General features: G+C 32.5%; 1 protein-coding gene across 1 annotated transcript; it reads left to right on the top strand.

Moving 5' to 3' along the window:
• The first annotated feature begins 7,332 nt into the window (after positions 1 to 7,332).
• Positions 7,333 to 9,975, top strand: LOC136969163 (partner of bursicon-like). The gene is given in 5 exon segments (XM_067263258.1): positions 7,333 to 7,405; positions 7,581 to 7,827; positions 7,902 to 8,061; positions 9,546 to 9,655; positions 9,720 to 9,975. Coding segments are annotated over 4 exon segments (744 nt in total). The 5' UTR covers positions 7,333 to 7,405; positions 7,581 to 7,596; the 3' UTR covers positions 9,963 to 9,975.
• The last annotated feature ends 2,025 nt before the right edge of the window (positions 9,976 to 12,000 follow it).

The raw sequence follows: 12,000 nt of genomic DNA, 5'->3' as shown, positions 1-12,000 counted from the left end.
TGTTTGCTGGAATCAGAGATGAGCAGCCATCTTGGATATCTGAGGTAAATCTAACCTTAAATTTAAGTGCCTACCTCACACAAACGAAAAGACGATGTTGGTTGCCAGTTATCCCGTCTTGTTTTAACGACCCAAACCTTTCTTCTGTTTTAATCGGCAGGGAATCGAAACATTCGGTAACCTTTTCCATCACTGTTCGCACAATTTGGATCTGCACAACACGGCATTTTGTTAATTTTCTATGCTATGCTAACTATGCGGATAGTCTAGCACCTTAAGATAAAGCCCATAAAGTTTTTACGTAGTTTTATTACTGCTTATTTACAATTTATATCGATGAATATCAAAATTTTAACTTCTTATTTTATTAAAATTTGTACCCGCACTTTCTCTATAAAGTTATTATCGTATAAATAAAATAAAAGTATACATTGGCGAATTTTTCCTGGCTATTTTTAAGCTAAAACATTACTTAATAATTGTCGTAATTTGGCATTGAAGAAGACAGAGTCGCCATCTCTTAATAACTTTAGTAAATAGAAAATTTCAATCCAAACGAACTTTTAAAAGTAACTAAGATAATCTGATATTTAGTCGTTTGATTTATAAAACATTATCACTGTTTAGTTTAAATTATATTAATAATTTAATAACATAAAAACAATTTACTCAAAAGTGCCATTAAACGAACACCAATAAATTAATTGGGAAAAATGGAAGATGGAGATGGAGAACTTGAAAATCCCGATACGTGGCGCCACATTCGAGTGTATACGATTTATATTGGGCTAGTTTTGGCGGATAATAGTCCTATTAAGACTCGGAGGAAATAATAGATCGATAAATCCCAGGAATTTTTTGTTTGTCCGTCCCCGTCTCTCACCACCCATTCACTTCTATTGTGGACCTAGCCGAACTGGTGTTTTTCGGCTCTATTGGATTCGATCTCAGATCCCCAGGCAGGTAGACTGGCACTTCAATTGCCTCGGCCATTCGGCTGGCTTCAAATTAGGAATTACATAAATGGATTTGTTCCCCCATATCGTGTATAATATACCAAATTGAATAACAAATCCTCTGTAATAAACAAGATGGTACATAAGTATACCCTAGCTAAAAAGTTAAATTATTCAAAAAGTACAGATGCCGAGGGAGACTAGAAGGCTTTTTGCAGAAAACTGTACCTATTTAGGTGTTACAAACGTGAATAAAACCGGAAAATTTCACGTGGCCGGCCAGTCGGCCAGGCTCGAAACTACGACCAACTACAAGTACTCAGTGGCATTATCCACTCACCACTGGTGGGCATAGTAATAAAAGGGTCACAAAATACAATTCGCAAAACGTATGCCTTCAAACATCAAATTCTGTAAACGTTCATAAAACGTTTCAGTTTTATGAACGTTTACAGAATTTTCCGCAACGAAGAACCTACAATTTCGGTAGCGGTCAGCTACCGAAATTGCTGAAAAATCTGCAGATTCTTCGTTGCAGAAAATTTCATTTTTAGTTGCCCCATGCTATAAAATCTGACAATTTTAAATCGGAGACCATTCGATACTGCCTCTAGTTTTTTGGTCCAAGATTTATAACTCTGGATTCACCGGAATACTTCCAAATACTTGTTTTAAGTCTTCAAAACATGTGCATACGTGTTTAGTGCGCTCCAACTATCCGTCTGTCAAACTCTGTTTCAATAAAAACGTAACTTGTTCCGTTCAAACTGTTCAAAAATTACAGTATTTTCCAGCCAGGATACAGGATAGGGCATATATGTTTAAAACCTAAATTTTAACAAAGTTACTTATTTTTTATTATCCAATCTTCTTTTCAAATCTGCAGATTGTCATGTTCGTCCTATCTTCTGCTTTTCAATTATCTTACGTCAATCGTTTTATGATAAAATGTTTTAAATACTGTATTACCAAACAATTAATTATTTGTTCTCTACAATTACGTCAATTCGATGCAGTGACGTATGCAAGCCAATAGCGTAGTCAGTTTCAAACGAAATGGACACTGCTATTGGCTTGATCATCCAATTGTATTATAATCGCATTAGAATTGAGAAATTCTGTAGAATGACGTCAAATTTACGTATAAATGTGCACTGTCTCAATTAACGCTTCAATCAGCTATGTTAGTTTTAATGTCACTAAATACACTAGGTAATCCGACATCTACGGGACCGGAACAGTGTCAGATTATTGAAAGTCCGTACAATTTGATAAATTAACGGTTGAACACAATAAAAACGTGAAGTAGTAAAAACAATTGACCACAAACGAATTTGACAGCATAAAATCAACTGTTAATAATGATGTAGCAAAACATAAGTTGTACTACTAATGGAAACATCGAGCGCGCCACCATATTCGGTAAACAGTGTGGCAAGCAGCGCCGTAACTAGCCTTTTATGCGCCTGGTGCGAGCTTCTGTAACTACGCCCCAAAATTTGGTCCAGGTCATTTCTGCGCCCCACTAGCTTCTACGCCCTGTGCCTGGGCACCGCCCTAGTTACGGCACTGATGGCAAGTTGGTGAATTTCTACTAAATTTAGTGGAAACTGTAGCAAGGTCTATACGTAGGCTTCCAGATGTCCCGTTTTGACCGGGATTGTCCCGGTTTGATGATGTGGTCCCGGCGTCCCGGCGACTTTATCATTTTGTTCTGGTTATTGGGTTAAATTTTAAAGGTGCCGAATATACAAGAAGTAAAAATAGTGTAGCCTTGGGTAAAATGGCAATTGGCAACTAAATAATCTTTTCTGTTACACTGACTGTTGCCAATCTAAATATTTTGTATCTAGATCGAAGTACTTTTAAAGTACGTTGTCTAGATGTTTTCCTCCATAATTTATAGCATATAGCCTAACAAATTTAGATGTTTTATTTTTCAATCCAGATAATTTTTTCACAAAATTTATAATAGCCTTTTCAATCATAGGTACTTATCCTGACGGCCGGATGGCCGAGCGGTAAAGGTGGCAGCCTACCGCTCTGGGGGACCCGGGATCGAATCCGAACGGGTCAAATAATCCCCAGGAATTTTTCGGGGGGTGGTCCGTTCGGATATGTCGGGCCCCGTCCCTCACCACCCGGTCGCCCCATTGTGGGCCTGGCCGAACCCATAATGGGCCTACTAAAAGAGGCCCTCTTAGTGCCCACAGGGCAGAAAGAGTTTAAAAAAAAAAAAAAAAAAAAAAAAAAAAAAAAAAGGTACTTATCCTAGTAGGCTTTATTTTCTGTTGTATTTTCTCAAAATTGTCCCGGTTTACGAAAAAAATATTATGGTAAGCATATCTAAACCAAGGTCAAGACACAATACCGTGTTGCATCGCGGCAGTCGCCGTGTTGGGGCTCTTTTGGCGTATACGGTGATTCTAGAGCGAAGCTCTAGAAATTCTTTCGATCTCAATTAGTTAGATTTCTTGTTATATATATATTTTAAATGGTTTGGTGTTCAGATCCAAATTGTAAAAATTCTATAGACAACGTTATATATAATTAAAGGCTTTAACTAAATAGGTTTCAAAATAAAAAGCTGTGTTAATGGTTCGTATAATAAAGTACCGGGATAAATTTATTTAGTTTTGAATTGCAAAATTAACGAAATTTGGAGATATTTGTTAAAATAAAATTATATTTAGTTTTCTATATTCGCATGCACTTTTACATTACACAAACTGCAAACAGGAGCTCAGATTATACATTTTTATAAATTAAAATTAGATGAAGAGAAAAGAAAACCATCCTCACAAACTTTACATATTGTGTAAAAGTGAATCTTCAAAAGTATTTGCGAGAGATAATAACTTCCTTCATTTAGGAACTTTCTTACGCATATAAACTAAATTTAATTATTTTTCTAGAGAATTAAATAAATATATTTATAAAAAGGCGTTGAACAGTAAACAATACCAATAAATAGAAATATCAACTTCAACTTTGTTTTTTGTTTATTTTATAATAAAATGATTATAAAGCAACAATTATTCATTAGAATATGCAATTTGACTGTTACAATACACTCAATTATTACGAAATATTAATTTAAATGACTGAAAGTTTTCATTTCAATTACTATATTTTATTTTAAATTTGAAAGTGCCGCAAACATATGATGACATTTATTCTGTTTAATAAGTTACATAATGTTGTTATACTATAACAACATTCTGACAGGTTGTATATTATAACTAAACTAAAACTAAAACTTTAGCACAGTCTCTAGACTAGTACTGATCTCAGGACCATGTTATAATGTAATTTAAACAGGGTTAATTAAAAGCACTTTAATGATGCATACTGCAAACATTATAGAATAAGTGTTAAATATTAAAGCAGTTTATATACTGGATTTTTGATTTCATCTAACAACAAAATATTTAAATCTCTATTAGTAACCTCACATTGTATTTTTCAATTTCACTAAATAAAACTGTTACCTCAGAAAATACATGTTCACACTGAATGACATTACATGCAGCAAATAGCATTATTTGTATCAGAATATGAAGCAATAATTATTATGAAACATGCATTAAATTCCAGTTGAATTTTTCTTATAATATAATCGAGATGGATTCATATAATAATAATAATAAGCGCAGAGCCCAAACGGTTAGGAGTTGAAAGTTGAAATTGGGTACACAGTTAGGGTACGTGTTGAGAAAGTAATGTACACTAAGAAGGGATTTTTGGAAATTTTCCTTGCGGGGAGGGGAGGGGAGAGGAGAGGGTTAAGGATTACCCTGTAGAACTCGGCTTCCACTGTACTATTTTAGATGCAGTTTTCTGCATTTTTGCGGGAAATCGGACATATTTTTAGACCCATCTAAAAATTCTCTAATTAGTCTCGGAAAAGGGAAAAACCTAATCTTGCACCCGGTGAAAACAGATAAGATATAATCTAATAATCTTAATCTTCTCTATCGTTACTTTTTGCCCGAGCAACGCTGGGCTCATCTGTTAGTTGAATATATTCAAACAATATTGAAGCCATTTAGCTCTCCTGGCTTAGTCAGAGGGAAAACGAAACAATCTTGCACCTTTGGCTGTCGAATTTTTGCAATTTAATGCTGAACACCAAACCATTTTAACTAATTGAGATCGAAAGAAATAAACAATCAGCTTCGCTCTAGCGACACCATACACACCAAGAGAGCCCCAACGTGGCGATTGCCGCGATGCATCACGGAATCGTATCTTGACTTCATGTTTATAGACCTTGACTGTAGTTCTACGACTTGGCAACAGTGCCGGTTTCAGTCGAATAATGTCGAATTACAGGGAGCGTGGAACTAGCGAACAACAGGATTACCTAGATTGTGCCCGTATCTGTAGTTGCATGTGTCTCCATAGCCATTTCCATATGTTGGTATTTCTAGTCATCTGATCAGTTCGTCTCATTGCCAAAGAATTTATGTTTATGATTGGAATTGCAACTCTGCGAAGTAAAGGACCCCGTATCACACGAATCTCATTTCAGTATAAGCATAGCAATACAGAAATTACACTTTTATTTTTTGTAGAAAATCTGACACTATAAATAATAAAGTTTACCTCACTTATCTGTTACCGATTTTCGTTAAACAAATGTTTAAATTAATCTTGAATTAAAGGTAATTGTATCCGAAGTATTCCTTATTTTCTTAACTCTCAGACAAATATAGGCACTGTGAGAGTTTTTCTGTGAGAAACAAGAAGCATCGCAATTACACAAAACTAATTCTTGCAGGCAAAAATAGTACACCCATTAAACTTACATGACACATGACTAAATATAATGCATTACACAACTCAGAAATTATCATGGCTCAGAAGGATTTCCACGGTAGGCACTCTAACGATCTCAGCCAGCATCGTATTGACAGAACTGCGCCAAATTGCTGGATGATTGATGGAAAGGTTCATAATTACTATACAAGATAAGGTCATAAATACAAGACACTATATATAGCATATCTTACAATACAACACTCATAGGATTGGATTATTTGTATATGGCAACGTGACTCGTGGGCGATCTGTCGAAGGGATGCTTCCTGGAAAACTGGCTCCTATTTAGGTGTTACAAACGTGAAAAAACTCGGAAAATTCCACGTGACCAGTTGGTGAGGCGCGTACCCACAACCAATTACCAGTGTTCAGTGGTTTTATCCGGTGGGCTTATAACATTCATAGACGATATTTGTAGGAAATGCAACGAATCACAAAGGGGAACAAGCTTTTAGCACATCGACGTGATCAAATAGCAAATATAATACATCAAAAGCTTTCACATGAACACAAACGCGGGAACCATACTATAATACACACCTCAGTCATAATCACAAATAAAACAATCCATCATAACAGACCAAAAATCACATTCATTTACAAACAAAACAAAATCAGAAATACTGTAGCTTTCTTACCCACAACATACAAAATATACACACTAAAAAATTAGTAAATCTCCCTCAAAATAAAGCATCTGTGGACAACGGATGAGGTGCTTGTTGTGCCAGTAATGCTTTCGTAACAGATACCATACCACGTACACTACACAAAAAAATCTATATACGTTAGGGCTTCACAACAGCACATACATCACACAACAGAAGGTTGCCGTACCAAACACGTCATATAGTCAGGAAATTCTTAAATGCAGATACATAAACACAACTTTTTTACTGTAGTCATCCCTTGACTTAGGTCTGGCATAGAACCAGGTTCCGGTATATATGCTCGGAGGGAAACCAACAACACTATAATAATAACGTCCATTGTATCCTATCCAAAGTGAAAAATTCTTAACATGATTTAATTCTCTACATTAACTCTTCAGTTTAAGCTTTTAGTTTCCAACTGAAAAATTTAATATTTCTGAAATTTTTGCCATTACTTTGCAGCCCATTTCCGAAATATAATCAACAATTATTAAGCATTTAGGGTATGAATTTGCATCTTGAGAAAATTGAGTATCTAGAATTTTTATGCAAATTAGATAAATGTTATAGCATAATTTTGCAATTGCTAAATAAATAATGTTATAAATTGTAATTTATAACTAAACTTTCTTCGTATTTTTAAATTTTTAAGGCTTTCCGGCAATACACATTTTAATTTTTAAAATAAATAAATAAAATATTCTTGAAAATATTTTTGTTCTTGAAAGTATTTAGAAAAAAAAATATTCTTCAAAATGCATCGTTATTGTTTTAAATTTCGAGCTGTTATTTGTCGAACAACCAGGATAAGTCTCGTAAATAGTAATTTATGAACTCGAAAGGTCATTTACTCGTATGACGTCACTCTTTGAATCCAACGTTTCTTATTCAATATATTACACGAAGAAAAACAACAGGGTGCCACTCCAAGCCAACAGTCTGAAGTGCTCCTTCTAAGAATTAGAAGCTAAAGTAAGTTCTCCTTTATTATTCCATAATATCGAACCTTAATAATACTTTATCTTTTTCACGAGGAATAACAAAATGCAATCAAAATCATGGAGCGTGGATGATAGAAAAAGTCTTTAGCCCCCGTAAATGAGGCTTTTCTGTGCAGAAATTTAGGAATTTTCAATTGTTTTTGCAGGGATTAGCTTCCAGTAATGTCTACTTTCGAGCTGCTGATACTTTCCAGCTTCATCTGGATGATTTCCGGACGGGAAGAGATCGTCTGCGAGACTTTGCCATCATCCATACACGTCACGAAAGAGGAGTATGACGAAACGGGAAATTTAGTAAGAAATTGCGAAGGGATGATTGGGGTAAGCAAGTGCGAAGGAATATGCAGTTCTCAAGTTCAACCCAGCGTCATTTCTCCTGGAGGATTCTTAAAAGTACCATTAGTAATCTTCTCTTTAATATTTTTTAAGTTGCTCTATGTAACAATATAGTTTCTTTCTTCCTGTAGGATTGTTATTGCTGTAAGGAGGAGTGGATGAGGCATCGTGAGATTCTCTTGACAGAATGCTACGATTCGGAAGGAACTAGATTATACGGAGAGCATGGCACAATGGTGATCGAATTAAAGGAACCGGAAGCCTGTTCGTGTCAGAAATGTGGAGCTTGATGTCGATAGTATTCTTTTCTTTTTGTTTGTTTGTTTTTCCTGTCGAATTTCAAATTTTGTTCGCGAAATTTATTATATCAGCTTGTGTACTTCATAAATTTTCAATAAAATTCACTTAATCCAAAATTTTTCTGCTAAAGATCTCGATTATTGAAGCAAATTTTTAGTTTTTATTAAATCAATTTTCCAAACTAGCGTAAAAAAGCATTTCAGACCCTCTAAAAATTACACAGAAGGTTAAATTAGCTTATTAAACAATAAAAATTTAGTTTAAAATATAAATTTTAATTTTTTTTCAGTTAATTTATAAGGAGCACCAGAAGCAACAGCATGGCTGGTTGCCTCAGCTGGTTATTTATTGATCCATCCTCATGTATACACATTTATTATTATAAATATCTTAGAATTTAAGTAAAATTTAAATTTTTTATATATCTTATTCTGAGAGTTCTGTAAAGAAATCACAGTTTAAATACTATATACATCACTATAGACATTCAATATAATTTATTAAAAAAAATAAAATTTAGAAAAATGTGAATAAGAATTTAGATATCTTTACTAATATATAAAACCTTATTGAAGCATCAGCTATATTCTTTATCGTCATTTATATTACTACTTCCTTCATCTTCATCATTTATATTAATTTTTAACAGTTCAGAAAATTTAAAAAGGAATTTAGTATTTCATTTTATAACTTAGCCACAACAGTTTAGCAGTTATCTTTATATATTTTTATTGTAATAATTTCTCTGGCGGAATCGCCCTTGGACACCTTGTAACTCCTTTCGGCATCGCCTTCCCACCGTTTCTATCAGAAAACACTTTTTATCACCCCTTTTGCCTTTTATTAATTCTCCCAGCATGATTGTCTCTCCTACATATTACTCATTTAATGTGCAGTTTGCCTTGAAGCAAGAGAGTCATAAATATACCTTCATCAGTAAGTTTAATTTTTCCACTTATTGACTAACAATTATTTGACATTGTAACATTAAGTGTATATTTTAACTTAGAACAGTTTTAATTTCTATTATAGAGCTTTTGTGTTATCGGTAATTAGAATCCTAATGAATATTTCTTAACTTTTAACTTATTATACCATTTTACATACAAAATTGTATCAATATTGTAGTGATGCTCCTTGTCCAAGATTGATGAACAGGAAATCAAACTGGAAAAATAAATTAAAAATATTTTAAAATTAATTATAATTTATAAAGCATTAATCACCTCTTCCATTTGATTAAATTTAATATGTGGGGGAAACATGCATATATTTTGAATTTATTATAAGATTCTTCTGTGATTTGATTAAAACTGATAGATTCTAGTTTTCAAAAGCACCTTTCTAATTTATTTACTACTTTATTTCTTTTAGAAATCTGAAAATAATGTCGACTTTATTTGTTAACTACTGTTTAAGCCTTCATTATAGTTTAATTTTACTGATTATAATGCCGTTTGGATCGAAGACACGAGCAGATGAATGCTACCTTCGTCCTGTCATTCACGTGCTCCAACATCCCGGATGCGTTCCCAAACCTATTCCCTCTTTTGCATGCCAAGGGAGCTGTTTCTCTTACGTTCAGGTATGTTTATTTTGTTTTAATTATTTCTACTGACATGTCGTAAATTCACTTTCTTCCCTTCTAGGTTTCGGGATCAAAATTCTGGCAAGTAGAAAGATCATGCATGTGTTGCCAAGAGGTGGGTGAGAGAGAGGCAAGCATTGGAGTGTTCTGTCCAAAATCACTTCCAAGATTTAGAAAAATCAACACGAGAGCGCCGGTTGAGTGTATGTGCCGTCCCTGTGCCGCCATGGACGAGATAGTCATCAAACCGCAAGAGATAGCACGCCTACTGGCAGAAAATCTTGACAACTTATCAGTTATTTAATAACTATTTAAAAACAATAAAATTAAAAGATATTATTATTTATGTACATCAAAATGCTTTCACAACAAGAAAATTACTTTAATTTATTCAAAATGTAAAATATTTATTTGATGTTTTCCAAATGAAACTTAAATCAGTTGTGCAAACAGGAAAATAAATGCATTAAATTATTTAATTATTATTATTTAATAGTTCTTAATAAATCATAAATCTGTTTATCCCTTAACATTTTAAATCAATATAAAAACTGATTTTTAAATAATCTATCATCATTATAAAAATATAAATTTCAAAATTCAGAATACAACACGAAGAAATTACGTTCTAAACTAAATTTCTTTGCTGGAACGATAGAAAAGGTGTTGTTGTATTCTGAACTTCTTGTTCCAGTTAATTAAGTAAATATTTGTGTATAAAATAATAATATAAAGAGGACAAATAATAAAATATTTTGAAAAGAAATACCCTTTGCCTTAATTTAAAATCTACTTTATCGATGACTGAGGTGACATCAGACACCCTGGGAATTTTTCACGAGGTCCATCGAGTCCAAATCCCTCGCCACTGGTTGCCTCCATTACAAGCCTGGCCAAACCCGTGTCAGGTATAAAGAAAAACAGTGCTCACAGGGCAGAGAGTTAAATGAAAAAATTTGCATTATCAAATATTATCTATAATATCAGTCAGTCTTAATATAAAATAGTTTTAAATATTAGTGTAGTTTATAATAAAAAACTTAAATTAATTTATAAATGGTTTTGATTACAACAAAAACTAATTTTGTAAAATTTACCAGGCATTGAAATTAATTTATTTATATAATAAATTATATACATAAATACAATAGCATATCCAAAAAACTTTAGAGAAGGATGCATAAAGGAACAAATATGCTTATAAAATTTTGTACTCTCAGCATTACTTGGGAAACTCACACCAGGGGATGCAGGACACTGCTGCATCCCCCTAAATCTGCCACTGTAAATATATATTATAAATTTTAAATAGATGAGAATGATTTAAAATTTACAAAAAGAATTCCTGGTGTCTGCTTTTTACATGAGTTTTTTACACTTTGTTAATATGCTAATTCAGCAAAATATTTGTTTTGTTTTATTTGATTTTCAATCTGAATTATGAGGTTGTTAAAATGGAATATAAACAAATAAGACTACAAATATATTGAATCGCAGAAACGCGTCAAACTCTTCGTATGCTACTCGGCTGTTCTAAAACACAAATTAGTGTCTCGTTTACAATAAAGCATTTTTACTCTTTTAATCTCAAACATTTTTAAAACAATACTTGATTTCCCATAAAGTAAACTGTAAAGCTTTTTCATTTTTATTTTAAGTATTTTATTGCTTCAACTATATAATTACAAGACAGTAAGTATGCTTAACCATTCGGAACAATAATCTTTGAGTTTTCTACCAAAGCATTTTAAAGATTATTAGTTATGAAATATGTGACGATATCTTAATGGACTCGATTCCAACTTCCACGGAGCGACAGACCGTCACCAAAGCTCGTCGAGACGATACCCAATTTATTAACTGAGAATTGTCAAATTATCACTAATAAATTTAAGTGATGTATATTGTTATTAATTCATTAATATCTTCCTCTTTTTTAATGAATACAAATTAAATCTGATGTTATATTTATTAATTGTATTCTGCATTTTTATTGCTGCAATCAAATAAATGTAACAAATCTGTAATGTATATCATTCTACAATGTTCAAGTATCTCATACAATGTTCATTATTTAATTTTAAAAAGATTTAATTAACTCCTTAGCTTAATTAATAATTAAATTAGTATAATATTTCACTATCCTAAGAATAAACTGTAATTAATTAATTAATTACAGTTTATTCTTAATTAAGGAACTGAATGATGATAATTTAAGTTTACATTACATACAATAATCTTTGAATTTATTTCATATATTTTATTTACATTTTAAAAGTAAAATAATTATAAATTATACATATTAAAATATAAAATTTTATTTTACCAACAATTTCAATTAA

The sequence above is a fragment of the Centruroides vittatus genome, unplaced genomic scaffold (genome assembly GCF_030686945.1).
Source record: "Centruroides vittatus isolate TY-2023 unplaced genomic scaffold, ASM3068694v2 contig_1743, whole genome shotgun sequence".
Classification (NCBI taxonomy): Eukaryota; Metazoa; Arthropoda; class Arachnida; order Scorpiones; family Buthidae; genus Centruroides; species Centruroides vittatus.
This window is presented reverse-complemented; position numbering and strand designations above follow the sequence as displayed.